The sequence below is a fragment of the Vanacampus margaritifer genome, chromosome 7 (genome assembly GCF_051991255.1).
Source record: "Vanacampus margaritifer isolate UIUO_Vmar chromosome 7, RoL_Vmar_1.0, whole genome shotgun sequence".
In the NCBI taxonomy this organism is placed as follows: Eukaryota; Metazoa; Chordata; class Actinopteri; order Syngnathiformes; family Syngnathidae; genus Vanacampus; species Vanacampus margaritifer.
In genome coordinates this window covers 5,289,545-5,306,735 of record NC_135438.1, presented here as the reverse complement: position 1 = coordinate 5,306,735, position 17,191 = coordinate 5,289,545, and the positions used below count along the sequence as shown (strand labels likewise).

General features: G+C 39.9%; 3 protein-coding genes across 5 annotated transcripts; 1 reads left to right on the top strand and 2 right to left on the bottom strand.

The window, feature by feature from the left end:
- Nucleotides 1–770: 770 nt before the first annotated feature.
- Nucleotides 771–6,013, bottom strand: gprin3b (GPRIN family member 3b). The gene is made up of 3 exons (XM_077570837.1): nt 5,871–6,013; nt 4,821–5,443; nt 771–2,979 (listed from the first exon to the last, which is right to left on the bottom strand). The coding sequence occupies exon 3, from the start codon at nt 2,922–2,924 to the stop codon at nt 1,275–1,277; it is 1,650 nt and encodes a 549-aa protein (XP_077426963.1). The 5' UTR covers nt 2,925–2,979; nt 4,821–5,443; nt 5,871–6,013; the 3' UTR covers nt 771–1,274.
- elmod2 (ELMO/CED-12 domain containing 2) lies at nt 6,014–11,236 on the top strand. Of its 3 annotated transcripts, XR_013294780.1 has the most exons (10): nt 6,047–6,214; nt 6,953–7,102; nt 7,452–7,480; nt 7,846–7,943; nt 8,018–8,147; nt 8,991–9,124; nt 9,210–9,278; nt 9,435–9,568; nt 10,705–10,935; nt 11,165–11,236. XR_013294780.1 is itself a non-coding variant. In XM_077570840.1 (9 exons), exons 2-9 carry the CDS (start codon nt 6,958–6,960, stop codon nt 10,854–10,856), a joined length of 891 nt encoding a protein of 296 aa, XP_077426966.1. In that variant the 5' UTR covers nt 6,014–6,168; nt 6,953–6,957; the 3' UTR covers nt 10,857–11,236. The 3 variants fall into 3 exon arrangements, 2 of the variants coding, with proteins under 2 accessions (XP_077426966.1, XP_077426965.1); XM_077570840.1 differs by having other exon boundaries at nt 6,014–6,168; nt 10,705–11,236; XM_077570839.1 differs by having other exon boundaries at nt 10,705–11,236.
- A 6-nt stretch (nt 11,237–11,242) lies between these two features.
- Nucleotides 11,243–17,191, bottom strand: ucp1 (uncoupling protein 1). Its single transcript, XM_077570838.1, has 7 exons — nt 17,109–17,191; nt 15,346–15,483; nt 15,068–15,278; nt 14,175–14,372; nt 12,984–13,085; nt 12,694–12,874; nt 11,243–11,476 (listed from the first exon to the last, which is right to left on the bottom strand). Exons 2-7 carry the CDS (start codon nt 15,469–15,471, stop codon nt 11,362–11,364), a joined length of 933 nt encoding a protein of 310 aa, XP_077426964.1. The 5' UTR covers nt 15,472–15,483; nt 17,109–17,191; the 3' UTR covers nt 11,243–11,361.

Genomic DNA, 17,191 nt, shown 5'->3' with positions numbered 1-17,191 from the left:
CCGTCTACAAACCGTCTACAAACCCCACATACGAGATGATTTCCTGTCTTCCAACATAACCAACACGGTTTTCATAAACATCAAAGACACGTGACTTTTGCCGCCATCTTGTGGAATCTAAAGGCAATTACCAACCTTTTTGATCATTCAAAGCAGGACTCGACCACTGTAGTCATTAACTCATTCACTGCCATTGACAGCTAAAGACGTCAAAAATTAATTTGAACTATTTTTAGTAGTTTAACCTTTTTTTTCCATTTTTGTTAACAAGAGTATGAAAACCTAGATTTTATTTTGTACATTTAGAACAGATATAAAATTTTTGATTTATCATGAGTTAACTAGTGAAGTCATGCAATTAATTACGATTAAAAAATTTAATCGCCTGATTCCCCTAATTTTTAATAACCTTTTCTAAAAAAAAAAAAAAAAAAATTCTTAAATCTTTAATTTTTAATAATGTTTTTTTGTTTTTACGAAAAAAATATTTACAATTAGGGGTGTCGGGCGATTACAATTTTTAAACGTCATTAATCGCATGACTTCACTAGTTAACTCACGATTAATCACACATTTTATATCTGTTCTAATACAAAAAATAATAATTCTAGGTTTTCATACTTTTGTTTTGAATTTGTTTGAATTTTTTTTTTAACTAGAAATAGTTCAAATGCATTTTTGACGTCTATAGCCGTCAATGGCAGTGAATGAGTTAAATAATGGACCATCAAAGTACTGCATGCCGGTAATAAAAACGTGTGACACTCAACTTGTTCTTGTCATCTTTTAATAGAAAACCAAAGAGTAAACAGACATGTATGCATACAGTCTCTTCGTCTTTTTCTGACAGCACTAGAAAATGTTCATGAAAGACGGGATGCGGGGGACTTTCAAAATACGGGACCCCGAACATCTCAAAAACAACTGTGATGAGATGTTGGTTTCGTATACTTGCACAGTAACTCATATCCGCCTGTTTTCATTCTCATACAGCCATTTGCCATTGCAACTAATACACATGCGTTTCTCTATTATTGCCATTGATTAGTTTATAGACATATCCTCTCTTTTTTTGTTTTAAATATCCGTTTCTATCAAAATGAGTTGTTCATTTGCATACCGTTGAACTTTCTTTGATCACAAACGTCACAAATGGTCTAGTCTACGACATTCCGAGATACTCACGGGAAGCGCCGTGCCGTCGCGTGGCATCACTACAGCGACCGCCTTGAACTCTGGGGGGTGGGTGGGCGACTTTAACATTGGCTCAACCTCTAATCGAGGACAGCGGAGGGAGGGGGCCGCGCGCAGCAGTTGGGGCGGCGCACGTTCCGCAGCATGGACCGAAACGGGTTGTGCTGTCGCCGCTTGCTCTTCTTGCCCGCCCTTGGCGAGTCCAGGCCGGTGATGGACTTGCGGATGGAAGTCTGGGCGATCAGTTTTCTCTCCTGCTCCTTGATCTTGCACTGCAGGTGGTTCTGGATGGCAAACCCCAGCGATTCAAGGTCCACGGATGCGCCGTAGACCTCCCAGGTCATTCCCTGCTCATCCCAAACCACATCGTGGACGCTTTTCCGCGTCTGCTCCTCGTCGTCGCTTCCCTCATCTTCTGTCTGCTGCTTGCCAGAATTGGCCTCAGTACCCGACGAGTCTTTTGTACCTTTTGCTTCCTCAAACTTGGATGAAGCGTTTGTGGTTTCGGAGAGATTGATCTGGGCTGTAACAGCCTTGTCTGCAAATCCGGATTTGGTAGGGACATCCGTCTTTTGGGATTCTCCTAATTTGGTCACGGGTATTTCCGCCGTATTTCTGATCTCCGGCTCCTTGCGATTACCGTGCTCGATGTTGATCTGATACACTGGTTGGATGCTGCTGAGAATCGAGGCGCTTTCTTTCGGCTTGGCCCCCAGCTTGGAGTCGACTGCGGCAGCGGGACACATTTCTGCTTCAACGGTGAGCTTCTCTGTAGTTGGCGCTGACCGCGCATTCATCTGTTGGAAGCCCAAATTCCCGTCGGCCTGGTAGACGACGGTGAGGCTCTGTGGCTCGTCGAGGGCGGCGGCGCCGTTCAGCCGGAAGGGCAGCAGGCTTGGGCTGGTGGACACGGCCTTGCAGCTGGTGCTGGCCACCGCCTGGACCTCGGCGTCGCAGCCCCGCTGGACCGCGGCGGAAGGCAGTCGAGGGGAGGTCATGGTGGAAGCCTCCCTGTAGAGCTTACAGTGAGGCTCGGTCTGTCTTTCCTGATGTTCCGGGACTTTTTCCGTCACCTGAGACAAAGATAAGGGGTCCGTCTTCAAGGGTGCTGGCTGGTGTTTGTCGTGGTCAGTCGATAATTTGTCTACAGGTACTTCTTTGATATCCTGGCTGTTGGACGAAGGCGAAGTCGAATTGAGCAAGGATGCGGTTTCCGCGCTTTGCTTGAGCTCGGGCGGCTCTTGGAGAGAAACGGAGTGTTTCCGTTTGTGACCAGGCTCCTTGGGACTCGACTTGTCTTTGTCTTTGTGAACTGGCACGCTCCCCACAGCCGCCTCTTTATCCGGTTCGGGCGCCAGGTGTCTTGAGCCATTGTTATGGTTTGATGAGATATTCCGAGCCGAGACGGTAACCTCGTCTTTGGACGTTTTTACTTGGCTCTTACAATCTTTGTCATCAGCCAGGTTTAACATGTTGCTAATGTTAGCGTTAGCATCTCTTAGCTCTCCCACTTCAGCCGTACCTTTGCTGGACATGCTAACCGTGCTAACGGGCACTACCGACGCAGTCTGATCCTGTTTGTGACCAGGTGATGTGCAACAAACTTGGGAGGGTTTCAGATTGGGATCCGAGGTCCAGTTGGCGTTAGACTCCTTATTGGCGAGCGCGTCCGCCGCGGCCAGCTGAGGCACCATCTGGACGGTCACTGTCCTTTTTGGGTTGGATCCCATACTGGACGGATGCGTTCACGCTGGAACTGCTGTTGCAATCCAAATGTGCACTCTCCTGCAGCAGGAGAAAAAGCAGCAGCCATCATTGAGAGCTCTTTACAAACACAACCGAAGTAACGTCAACGACCAAAAAATTTACAAGAGCCGACTAACGCCTGCACTGAGCCTGGAGCAAAAAGTGGATTTTAGGGCCCTTGATTTCTGACAATAATATTGACTATTAATCACTAATGCACCAACTACAAACTTATTTCTACAGTGTTACACTACAGAAGAAGGAGGGGTTCATTTACATAACATTCCAGACTGCTAAAGCAGGAAGTGGGATACTAAATAAGTGAAATCATCTCGGCCTACAAACGTCACAAAAAAAATAAATCAGTATAATATAAACTTGCTGTAAATTTATTTTACTTTGATGCAACATGTTACTCTGTTCTTCCTCTACTAATAAAAATAAAATACTATGTAATAAAATCAAATTATAAGTGTCTTGCTGGAGGTTCCATTCTTGTTAGCGGCATTGCGTCATTCAGTTGTCAATTGCTGTTGCCATAGAGACAGATGTCAATAAACATTAGTGTACGCATTACTATAATCTCGCCAGACACTTATTAGGTACACCAGAGATTCAATACAAGAGCTACATTATCAATGATGCTGCATTTACGGAGATAACAGCGCTTGTTTTTTTAAAATTATTTAAAAAAAAAAATGTTTATAAAACATAAACAATACGAATTAACACAACACGCCAACATGCTCCTGCCTGAAACGTTAATCCATTTGTTATTTCAATATTCCCAATAGATAAACTAAAGTTTTTTCAACCTATTTTCTGCTACTTGCTGAACAACTTTTTATTTTTTATTTTTTTAAACAGTGCTCTTTCCGAAATATTCTATCATGCCTCAAGATGGCACCAAAGTCCAGTCTAAATATGAAAGTAGTGCGGGGCGGTCAAAAGGAGTTGAAGTGATATATCTCGACTAACGGTGAGCTCAAACGACACAACTTTTTTTTTTTGTTAATCTTGACGGTCGCTATGTCAGATTACCAGATAAATTCTCTCTGTGTCTTGGACCGGGCGAGTGGCCACACTACAAGTCTGACACCGACCAGACCCCGCTCGACCATCGCGTGCTGCCACCGAGAGCACAGTCCGACGGCAGAAGCCGTCAGGGTGGTAACGACAGCAGAATGAAAACATGAGCAGGGACGGATGAGGGTTTAGTTTGCAACGCTGGGATTATGCGAGATGTGCATCAGGGCCAACAGAAAGGAGCGCAACTCTAACCTCTGAGTCTGCACATTAGCGTGCCATGGAAGATCCTCGGGTTTGCAGCCCAAAATGGTTCAACTTCACTTAATTGTTCCAAAAATGATTACATGTTTACCACAAGTATCTTTATTTATCGATCTATGCCAGTGTCATATAGTGCCCCGTGGGACCAGACAGACAGACAGACAGACTCCATCACTAATTCATTTCATTGACGGCATTATTGAAGGCGATCAGTTGTAGTAACACAAACACCATGACAGGGTCACACAACATGCAGGTGCCTTAGTGGGCAGACAATTGAATCGTTTGTGTTTGCCCTCCCACTATTCGTGCACCCGTTTGTCACCACAGTGCAAACATTGACGGGGAAACACATTCTCATTGCCTTTACCGTTTGGCGTCAATTTCATTCATTTAAGAATTAGGCATTGTGTTGTTGTTGATTTGCAGCAAGACGAATTCACGCCACAAACATTTTTATCAATGTGATTTTTTTTATTTAATTTTTTGCAGATTTGACCTTGCGGGTGCACGCAGCGAAATAATAAAGCACAGTGCTATTACGGCGTGTGTATTAGGGGTGTGGAAACAAGATAAAGGGGGTCGCTTACCTTGACGGGGGCGCTGCGGTTGGCGCATCCGTGTCAGCGAGAGATGAGGAGGCTTGAAGAAGCCCTCGCATGAATATGGAGACGCACACTCGGTGACATGAGCCACGCCCTCCCGCTGCCTACCAGGAGCCGTTTTTCTTTTTCTTTTTTCCTCCTTTTTTTTTTTTGGAGGGGGGGATGCTCCGCACACAACTCAATACAAACTGCAGTGACTCATCACTATAAATAAATTAATAAAATAATAAAATAAAAACAGCGGGCTGCTGGTCGAGTGTGTGCACGGTGCATCAGAGTAAACAAAAAAAAAAATCATGTGATGAATGGTCAAGTACGCGGAACCATGCAGCTTCATTCACCTGCAAGGCATTATCATGACGTGCAAATTGTGCAGTAATTTCACACACAAAAAAAAACACACTTTATGAGTGAAAGGTGCGGCACCTTAAATTTCTGCAGTGTTCTGCAATGTTGTAATATGAGTTTGAAATTATATCAAATTGTTTTAGGATAATACTTTTCGGTTTAAACTATCAATATAGGCAGTTAAAAACCTTGGTGGAACTTGGTCCTCTGGTAAGGGTGTACGCGACTATTCCCCCAAAGTCAGCTCCCCTGTAATAACCCTAATGAGGACAAAAAATAATGAAAATCATGTCTGGGTGGACGTTCACAGTGTCAGGAGACAGACACATGAAAACAACTAAAGGAATGCATGTTATAAAGTGCAACATGACTCAATGAGAGCATGTACACGCCACATGTAAACGCAACAAGACGGCCCCGTGGCGGCATCTGGTGGCCCGTTTGTGAATTGAAATGAAAATAGTCAGCTGCATGCAAATTAAACTCACATCATCCTGTTTTTTTGTTTTGTTTGTTTTTTGTTAAGGCAGCGTGTAACAATCGGCAGTGTGGCACCGCGCCATGATTGGCCATTCAGCCCGCGCGCGTTACAAGATGCGAACTCGCGTGAGTGTTTTGCGAGCAGACAAAAGTTACTTAAACACTCAGACTGGAAGCTCTCAACAATAAAAAGAAAACTATTCTTACTTATGAAAGGCAATTTCCTTGTTAAATTTGTGCGGTGTTGCGTGCAACCGAACGCAGCCAAATGCACACGGATCTTTCTTATTTTAGCTTTTGCGCTATTCCCAGCCATTTATTTTGTCAACACTTTGCCCCCACTAGCTTAGCCTCGTTGTACGTAGGCAGGTCAAAGGCAACACTTCCGGTAACTCCAGCTGCAGCAGGTAGTGCCAACGATGGCTGCGATGACGTCATGCTGCTGCAAATTGCGCTAGCATTTACTCCTCGTCGACTCTGAATGCTCGTTCAGGATACGCTTGGGGCACGTTAATTTTTTTTTTATTATTATTTGTACTAGAATAAGAAAGGTAAGACACACGCAATTTAACTGTGACTGGTGTTTAGCAGGCTTAGCCGAGTAAACGAAGCTAACTACTGTACAGTTTTGTTTGCCACAATGGCAACCTGTTGTCCAGACGACGCTTTCGCTATCATAAATTGGGCACGAAGTCCCTTGGTTTGTTCTTTTATCGTGAAGTCACACGTTGCTGCTGTTGAAGCGCAGTGAAAGCGACTTACTCGCCCGTGTTGGTATCATTATAGCTCAATGTTTGTATTTATGCTAGCAAATACCTCGGAGGCTAATTTAAATTAGCTGCGCTTGTTCACATTGTATCAAGTACATTTAATAACCAATTTTAACGCTGGAAATATTATTACTTGGAAGTATAAAACAAATCATACATTTCCACCGGGTTAAATAAGCACTATGAGTTATTTTCTTTTTAAATGGCTTATACATTTTGCTTGACATTTCACTGCGCATGCTCACTTCAGCTCCAAACATCAGCCGATTTTTGTGTCGTGCCTAATGAATGAAATTAATATTTTAGCACAAATAATTGTTTTAACGACAGAAATATTACTCCCTAATAATTCACACAGAAACAAAACTAATAACTAACCTTCCATGTTTAAATTGGTAATAATAATTTAAATTGTGTGTGTACAAGTTGTTTTTCCTTACTGTTTATGCTGCTGTGCCTTTTGATTTTAGTCACTTCTGTTCAAATTTAGTAAAGCATTTTCCTCTCTTGGCATTGCAGGAAGTATGCTGGCGTACATCTGGCAGTACGTGTACGCGACCTACCTGAGGTATTGGCTCAAGTGGCTCATCAGGCAGGCAACAGGGACATGCGAGCTGCAGAGGATATGCTCGGGATATGGGCCAGGGGCAGCCAGAACAATAAATACAGGTTGGAATAATAGTTAAAGTTATATATTGCTGGTGTTATGAAGAATTATTGCATCCCCATCATCATCATCATTTTTTAGTACACTTAAAAAAAAAGGTGTGCTTGTTGAACCATTAACATTACATCATTAAATAAGGTGAGTATTTTCAATACTTTTAGATTGGTCACTACTTTAAAAACACACATAAGGGGGAAAGACTTAAGAGTACTGATGAAAATTGTGGGAAAAAATGTGAAATTGACCATATTTGGGCACAGGTTTTGCTCTAATGCTAGCGATTCAAAACAACAAACAAACAAAATGTTGATTTTGAGTTTGCATCTTACGATTGTCACTGTGCCATTGCAGAATACTCTCTGAGGTCGTCAAAAAGCAAGGTAAGCAGATCATGTATATCTTGATAGGCGTCAAGACTTTCGTTGTTAGTCAAGCTTAGATAATACTACATAGCATGGTGGGAGCCTTTCAACCCATGTCACAACAACACAATTATCATTTGGGCAAAGGTCTGCACTGTAAACAGGATTATCCTGATTGGTTTTGTTTGGTGTCTTGTTACTCTCTGCTTTGAAATTAGCATCCAATGAAATAAATCCATAAAACCATGCTCACTGAACCTTACTTTAGGTAGTTTTGTGTACGCTATCTGTGCACTCAGTGGATTTTTCCCCCCACTTCTGTTGTCTCCAGTTGATGTAGACAAGCAGCAATTTCCTTTACAATTCTTCTTCTCCCTCTGCAGCTTCTACGAGGTGCCGCGGAAAGCAGTGAGGAGCACTTAGAGAAACGCGTGGAGCAAATAATGAAGGAGAAGAACATCAAAGTGGAGATAAATCCTCGGTAAAGCCACACTTATTAGGAAACTGATCAGTCAAGTGTTTTTAGGATTAAATAGCATCCCTCTTTCCTTGTAGTTTCAAAGAAAGCCTGCACACGTCGCTCCTGCAGATAACGGGATACAAGAGCCTGTATGTATCCGTAGAAAACGTCAGGAAGGAAGCGTTCTGCCCAGAGAACCCTCAACATGAATCCATGCTGTTGAAGGTGCGTATAGGAACGGAAGGACAAATAATCCACTCTGGCGTAGTTGTCGTCACAATAGCAAATTTGTGACTTCAAAACTGTGCTTCCATAAAGCACCTCAATGCCGATTTTGAAATGATGCCAAGGCATAACCTGAAACATCAGTAAAAAGCACTGATGACAAAAGATGAAACTTCAAATTCGTAGTGTTTTTATTCAAATTCAGAATCAAATTGGTCGGTGGGGGAGAACATTAACAGAACATTTCGAGTGGTTGTTAGCGATTATTTGCAAATCGCGCATTTTGTACACGCTGTGCATACAATAAAATTATGTTGTTCAAGTTTTTTTAATGCAATTATCAACATACGAGTGGAGAGATTTGGATTATCTTATTTATTATTGCATCATTTCAAATCCAAGCCCAACAAGAAACCACAGATGGCAATGTTAACCTGAACGTAAAATTACTGATACAATGTAGTGTCCAACTTTACACCCCGAAAAAAGATTTAACCACTTTAAAACATACAAACAGGACTTTCTAAGATTACAAATTGAATTGTTGACCTACTTAAAAACTGACTACTAAAAAAATGGCTTCAGTTGGTAACACACAATTTAATTAAGCTAATCCAAAGTGAATATATTAAGTTTAATTAATTATGAGATCATTCAATTTAATATATTCACTTTGGATTAACTTGATTAAATTGTATGTAATTGGTCAACAATTCAATTTGTAATCTTAAACTGGTTCAAAAATTCCCTTTTTAGAGTGTAATTAATGTAGCATAAGAAGGATGCACTTATACCTACTTCTAAAAATCTTTAATAGATGTTTTTAAATTGCGTCACCCTCAGCTTTGGGAGCTGCTCATGCCGAGCGTCACGCTGCAGTCCCGGGTGAGCAAGCAGTGGGGGGACATTGGCTTCCAAGGGGACGACCCCAAGACGGACTTCCGAGGAATGGGCATGCTGGGCCTCACAAACCTTCTGTGAGTGAAATAAATCCCAGACACATTTTACAACCTTCTGTTAACACAACTGTATTGATTATTTTCTTTATTTGTTTCCTTCCAGCTTCTTCAGTGAACACTACACACAAGAAGCTCGCCAGGTCCTGTCTCATGCCAATCACCCCAAACTGGGGTGAGACACAAGCCCCTTTCGCACTGCGCTCTGTGCGGTTCTGGCTCAAATGCACCAATTTTGTCCAAACTGTGTGTGAAAGTCTGCAGTGTGCATTGGAGCCTGTTTTCCCACTTGCTGTAAAAGCCGCCACGTTCTATCTGACCTATATTCCAGGTACTCTTACGCCATTGTGGGGATCAACCTGACCGAGATGGCGTACAGCCTGCTGAACAGCGGCGCTCTCAAAGCTCATTTCTACAACACGGTGCCGGGTGCCCCCGAGCTACGGCATTTCCATCAGCTCTATTGTGAGTATGCCGAACTCACAGGAGTACATACAGCAAATGAACCATCATATAACATATCATTTGTGTGTGTGTGGGGGGTTGAATGACAAACGTAGTCCTCCACTGCATATAGCATCATACAATTTTTTTGGGGAGGGGGGGGATGCTAGTGCATTTTTATGCTGGTAAATAGTCCAGATACAAAAAAAAAAGTGCTCTATAATTTTGTTCGAGATATAGTGTTACATATTGTCGCTGCTATGTGAAAAACGTATGTCCATTTTCCCCCCCATTTTTTTATTTTTATGTTTTTAGGATGTCTGCATTTTGTTTCATCTCAAAAACGTAAAAATAAAAAAATGGACATAGGTGTTTTAAGTCCTTTTTTATTTATTTTAATTTTTTGTTTTTTATTTTAATTTTTTTGGGATGTCTGCATTCAGTTTCATCCCAAAAATGTAAAAAAAAAAAAAAAAAAAAAAGAGACAAATTTTAAGTTCTTTTTTGTCTTTATTATTGTTATTATTATTATTATTATTATTATTATTATTATGTTTTTGAGATGTCTGCATTCAGTTTCATCCCAAAAACATAAAAATAAAAAAAACATTTTTAGAATGTCTGCATTCAGTTTCATCCCAAAAACGTTAAAATAAAAAAAATGGACATATGTGTTTTAAGTCCTTTTTATGTCTTTTTCTTTTCTTTTCTTTTTTTTTTTTAGATGAAAAAAATGGACATAATTGTTTTTCACATAGCAGCGACAATATACCAATTTTTGTTTGGAAATATTTTGCACCTTTTTTGTGTGTGCAGAATGTCAGCCATTTTTTCTGGAAAGTGGGAAAATAGTCTGGTGTCCATCATCTGTGTACAAAAAGCAGTGGTCTGTAAATTAATGAGATGCTAAAAGAGACTCACATTGTGAACCTTTTTGCATTAAAAATTGCATTTCAAGCGGAATTTGACGGCCATATTTGTGGAATACTGTAAAATCTAAATCTGTGCTTTATGTGAAAATGGTCCTCTTATGATATAATATACATAGCTAGAATTTCTGCTATATTCCATGTCTTCACCTAATCATGTTGGCCATTTTTTATGGACTGCCGAAAAAAAGCCCAGCGTCTGTGAGTTTCGCTCGTCTCCCAATTCAGGCTACCTGGCGTTTGAGTTTGATAAATTCTGGCTGGCGGAGGAACCTGAAAGCATCATGCTGTTCAACCAGTACAGAGAGAAGTTCCACCACGTCGTCCGGACCCTCCTGGAGGATCCCCGAGTATCTCTCACTCTGAAAGCCACGTCTTAAACTTAACGCTTCACCAGGGGGAACGCCAGCCTGGAAGCAGACTGAACAAGATACAAGCACAAATCTCTGGAAATTAGAGGTAACAACCATAATATGATGTTGATGATGATTAGTGTCCAAAGACACTTTAGCAGTTTTGGCCAACTAAACAATGATGATAATAATAATAGTAGTATTATTAATCATAATAATAATAATACATAGAATAGAAAATAACACTAAGTTGGCCATCTCAGGATTTTGATATTTATGCCCGTAATATTGTGAATTTTTTAAATTTTTTCTTCTTCTTTTTTTTTTTTTTTTAGACATATTGTACGCATCCTCTCTGTACATTCACCCTGTTGGAATCAAAACTGAACAATAAAGGCGCACACACAGCAGAGTGTAAAAGAGGGTTTGTTTATATTATATAGTATTCTTCATCAAAACAACTTTTACAAGTGAGCATTATGAACATTTGGGCAGATTTGGACGTCTTTATTAAAGTGCAAATGTTGCGGGCTCAGTTGGAGGCGTCGTAGCGCTTCTTGGTCACCATCATGGCACGCTTGATTTGCTCGAAGGAGACGAACATGACAATGTTCCACGAGCCGAGCCTCAGGAAGGACGGCACGAAGCTAGAAACCACAAAAGGGAAAGTGATGGGATGGTAGGGTAGAGGTTTGATTGCACCCTTTTTTTTCCCTCTCTCTCTCTTTCGCTCTCTTTCAATTAAGTGCAGTAGTAGAACAAAAGTGTTACTAGTGACTAGAGACAGACTGATTTTTTTCAGGGCAGATGCTGAATATTAGACGTGAAGGAGGCCGATAACTGAAAATTGAAGCTGATAATAATTTTCAGTAAAAAATCTTAAACTTACACATTTCTTTGTGTTAATGTCGAACAAAAACAAAAGGTTCAGAAGCTTCCCAGGGTCAGTAGCATCTCTTATAAAGTTAACTGAAAATTTTAATTAATAGCTCCCTGAGATTAAAATGGGTTTAGATTTAATCTTATATCAACCGTCAAATTAAAAAGAAGAAAAAAAGAGGCCGATACTGATATTCGTCAAAATGCCCAATATCGACTTCGATAATCGGTCTATCCCTGCTAGTGACATTTTTTTCCTCTGCTGTATAGGCACATTATGATGGTATGATAACTATGAGCAAAAATATTACGGTATTAAAATGACAGTTTTAAAACGAGCTTTTAATTGGGTAAATAAAAACAACAGCCCCCCCCACCCCCCATTGAACAGTCTATTTTATTTAAAAATTAAATAGAGAATATTTGGTGCAGAAGAAACTTGAAATAAATAAATGTTAACATTCTTCTATTTTAATTCTTCTTAGTAAGTCACAGTGTCCCAATACTGGGGAGCTATTTTTAGAACAGGTTTACTCATGTTGCCTTTGGGGCTAACTAGTACCCACTGGCACAATTGAGTTCTTTATTTATTTATTTTTAAGTTAGAAGAACGTTCGGCAACAGTTTTAATGGCTTTTCTTGTCGCACACGAAAAACTCTCGGCGACCATTAAAACTGTTTGCGACCTCGAACGACCCTCTAAAAAAAACAAATCGACATTCGCTCTCCTCGCAAGCCACTCAATGGGATACAGTCTTCATATAACCACATTTTTTATTTACTGTATTATACCACCTCCTGGTGGCCAAAGTGGGCATGCCAGCACAATTCAAACTCTTCACTGCTGTTCACTAATAAAAAGAGTTGAATGACTAGGCCGCAAGTCGTTCCACTAGTGCGCAGAATTGTCTTAATCGTGAGGACAAAGAGAGTACTAGTGCAAGGATAATCCAGCGCTCTAGTAGGTTCGTGTTGGCAATCTCACCCCTTGTAGAAAGCCGTTGGCCCCTCTTTGGTCATCATGGTCCAGGCGCAGTTGATAGCGCTGCGGTACTGACCCGGCGGCGAGTTCATGTACCTGGTCTTCACCACGTCCACCGGGGAGGCGATCACCGTGGTGACGAAGCCGGCGCCGAAGGCAGACACAAAGTGGCACGGCAGGTTGTCTGTAGGGAGGGGGAGAGGGAGGGGGGGAACACCACTGACAGTCTTATCAGCCGGAGGGCGTGTGGGCCCCGGGCCAATGGGCCGCCTCCGTGTCGGGGCGTGCGTCACCTGACATGAGCTGGTGTCGGAGGAGGGCCTCTTTGATGAGGTCGTACGTCACCAGCTCGGTGCAGTTGACCAGCGCGTTCCTCGTGATGTTGGGTAACGTTCCTGGGGGGGATTGGACGCACGGCAGTCAATCGCCCAATCAAATCACTCTCATTTAAAGTGTAACAAATAATAATAATACATTTTAAAAATACATGTCAGGAAAATATATGGAAACTAGAATTGCAATAATAATAATAATAATCATGTTAAAAGTGAAAGTTCCATACTGTTGCTATAAATTTGAATGAGGTATGTTTTCCTTTTGCATCAATTGTGTCGGAATGATAAACATCCAAACACTGACAGTGTAGAAATCCATCCATTTTCAGAAGTAACCAAAATAAAAAAAAATACATTTGCAAAAATAAATGTTGAACTTTATTATATTCTTTAGTAATCCCACTTAAGTATTTTTATTTTTTTTATTCTTGGATTTCATTCATGGATTTTTTGTATGAATGATATGAAAATTGAGGGTTCCCTACTTGAAAATCTTGCTTTGAAAAATGCTGATTCTGCAGAAAATCATGTTTCTATTTATTTGTATTTTATTTTACATTTTAAATGAAAGTGAATATTATAAAATTGTATGCTTTTATAATGTATTAAAAGTAATAAAAATAGTTTACTAAGTGCATTTATTATATATTGTATTGCATTTATATGTTCAATAAACCAAACCAAATATGGCAATAGCTTTGTCAAATTGAGAATTAAAACATTCAAGCTGATAATTTGACATAAAAAAAAATACAAAAAGTATTGTAATAATTTCTTATCCAGTTTATTATTTACACTTAATTATTTTTATGATTATTTGATTTATGTGTGAAATTCTGGATCAGCCCAATTTAATTTAATTTACTAATATTTGAATTTCATTTTAAGAAAATTTCAGTTTGTGATTGAAATATTGTTTGAATGTTTATTTAAATTAAAAAAAAAAACAACTTCCTATCAGCCATTTTGCATTTGAAGTAATTGTTTTTTTTTTGCTTTTTTTTTTATTACTTTGAAATAGGAACCGCTTAACATTTTTCGAAGGTTGCAAAAACGTGTATAGAGAAGCTGCAATAGGCTACGGCACAGACCAAACCGTCAACATCGAGTCTGCACGTGCCCCCACGGGAAATGTTTGTCACAACGTACCTTTCCAGAGTCCGCGCAGTCCTTCGTTGCGGAAGATGTGTCTGTAGGCCTGCATGGTGCCGCTGTAGCGCCGCGCCACTCCGTCCAGGTTCATTTGAGCCTGGAACCGCACCTTCACCACGTCGGTGGGCTGCGCGAACGACACCGCCATGGCGCCCGTCGTGCAGCCCGCCAGGATGCGCATCAGCACGCTGGCATCTGTTAAAATAGTTGGTGAAAACTAACTACAAAAAAAAAAAAAAAAATCACATTGAGAAAATATTTTTGTCAAATGAAAATGCTAAAGAAAACTAACAAATCTTACATTTATACAACTATTAATTATAACAGACTTATAAATTTTTCTCATCTTTATCAAATAATGAGGTTCATTTTAAAGGTAGTAAGAAGAATATTTTGCCAATAATTAATGTGATTAACTCATTCACTGACATAAATTCATAAAAAACAAAACAAAGAATATTAAAAATTAGCAACAGGCGATTATTATTTTTTGGTATGTTTAGAACAGATATATGTGATTAATCATGAGTTAACTAGTGAAGTCATGCAATTAATTACGATAAAAAATTTAAATCGCCTGACGCCCCTAATTTTTAATAATCGTTTTAAAAAAATATATATATATATTATTTTTTTTTAATCCTTTTTTTTTTTTTTTTAAGAAAAGATTATTAAAAACTAGGTGTCAGGCGATTAAATTATTATTATTATTTTTTTTTCGATTAAATTTTTTAATCGTAATTAATCGCATGACTTCACTCATGATTAATCACAAAGTTCTTAATCACAGAGTTCTTTAGACTTTTTTTTGTGGGTCTCCTTATGGCCCACCAAAATTCACATTCCTAAGTGAATTTCGAGCAAATTTTAGCTTGACTTTGAAAACGTACTTTCTTGCCCCCCGGTGTAGAAATCTCTGACGTTGTCGTAGAGGCCGATTCGCACCGAGGCGAAGCACATCTGCCGCTGCAGGCCGGCCACCAGCCCGTTATAGAGCGAACGCGGGCCCTCGGTGCGGATCATGGTACTGATGGTCCCGAACACGCCTCTGTAGCGGATGGCCTTGGCGTCCGCCGCCGCCACTTTCTTCTCGCCTTGGATCTGAACTCCACAAACGGGTTTTCAGCACTCATCGTCAACACACGCATAAACACACGCTGGCGTTTACCTGCAGTCTGACTTTGGCCGTGTCCAGGGGGAACGTGACGATGTCGGCGATGCACGCCGCCGCCCCCGCGCTCGCCATTTTCACCCCTAAGGGAGGGGGCACGTCTGAGGGTTTTAGGCCTACCATGTCGCCCACAATCTGGAGGTCGCACACACAAATGTGTCAGTATAGTGTGACTAACGGGGCAGAGCGGCAATAAAGAAAATCCCCAAAATAACTTGACACCAAGATGGCGGCAAAGCACTTTTTGTTTTTATTAGATAAGGCTATGGCTTGATAAGTTATCCCCTTCACTTCAACAATTTGTTGGCTCCAAGATGGCGCCAAAGTCATTTATTTAATACTAGAAAAAAACAGCCAATAACAGAAGATAAGATGCCCCTCTCTGACCCCCCCCCCAAAAAAATTATCATAATTTCTCAACCATGAATATTAGGTGGTTTGCTATATACAGCACTATCCTGAATATATCTGTTCGCTATTTAAAAAAAAAAAAAGTGTTGAAACTTTGTTAATGCCCTTTTCACACTGCGCTTACTAACGCGCGGTGCACCGTTAGCAACCCATTAAGTGCGTATGTGCTACAAAGGCTCGTGAGAATTGATTTGATGTCAGATTTCCGAGCGCTAACAGCAAAAGATCAACCAATGGCAAAAGCCTGTTACTTCCTGATAGGCGGGCTACGCTAGCTTTTCTAAAAATGGGCAAACTGTCGTTTCATTTTGGTGTTTATTTATCTTATTTTGTGCTTTTTTTTCTCTCTCAAAAATTAACTCACTCAAAAATTTTTGATATTTTTTAGGTACTATGATTGTCCTTCAAAGATTAGGCCTTCTCATATTGCGATACAGGGCAGTATATAAGACCCAATATGATTAACTTAGCCATGTCTGCCATCTAATGGTAAGTGGTGACATTACAACTTAAAACTATAGTTAATGCAATTCGCTGTTTGGCACTTACAAATTTGCATATTCACTGATTTTTTTTCTTTTTCTTTCACAATTTTAAACTTTAAGCATTTTTCTGCTTTTTTTTTTTTTTACCATTCACAGTTTTGTTGTTGAAAATGTGCTTTTTGGGAAATTTTTGGGGTTGTAAAAAAAAAAAAATCTAATAAAAAAATTTGGGCCTCCAGTTGCACATCCTTTAAAAGTAAGTAGACCCAGTCAGTGTACAGCTTGTGTAATAGTATAAATGGATTTTCCTCTCAAAATAGCAAAACACACACAGCAGTTAATATCTAAACCGCTGGCAACAAAAGTGAGTACACCCCTTAAGTGAAACCCACTTAGCGGCGAGGTATTTACTGTAAAGCAGTTCTTCCCAATGAGAATGTCAGACATCATCTGGTGTTGCGAGAAATCTTTCTATTTCACTTAATTGGCACAAAAAATGACTTATTTCCGACAAAAATGTGAATATATTTATGATATAAACTTTTTAACCTGCACTGTACTTTTTTTTTTTTTTTAAGCATTTGGATGCTTATTGTCTATTTTTGCTTTTTTTTTTTTTGTTACTGTTTTTTATTATTGTCATTTAAAAAAAAAATCATCATATTCAAAGCTACATTCATTCATTTATACGGTACATCAACTGGTTGTCATAAAATTTGTCTTATTTTAATTTAGTACATTTTGAGGCAATTTTGTCTGATGGTATTCCATGAGATTTTTTTTTTTTTTTTAAATGTAATATGGTTCAATAAAAGTTAGGCAACTTACAACATCCTGTAAAACATGTACATGAAGTTGACTTACATGGCGTGAAATGTGGTTTCTCAGGTGTCGCCGGGCAGGATTAGCAGATTGTAATCCATAAAGGGCAGGTAGGATGTGGTTTG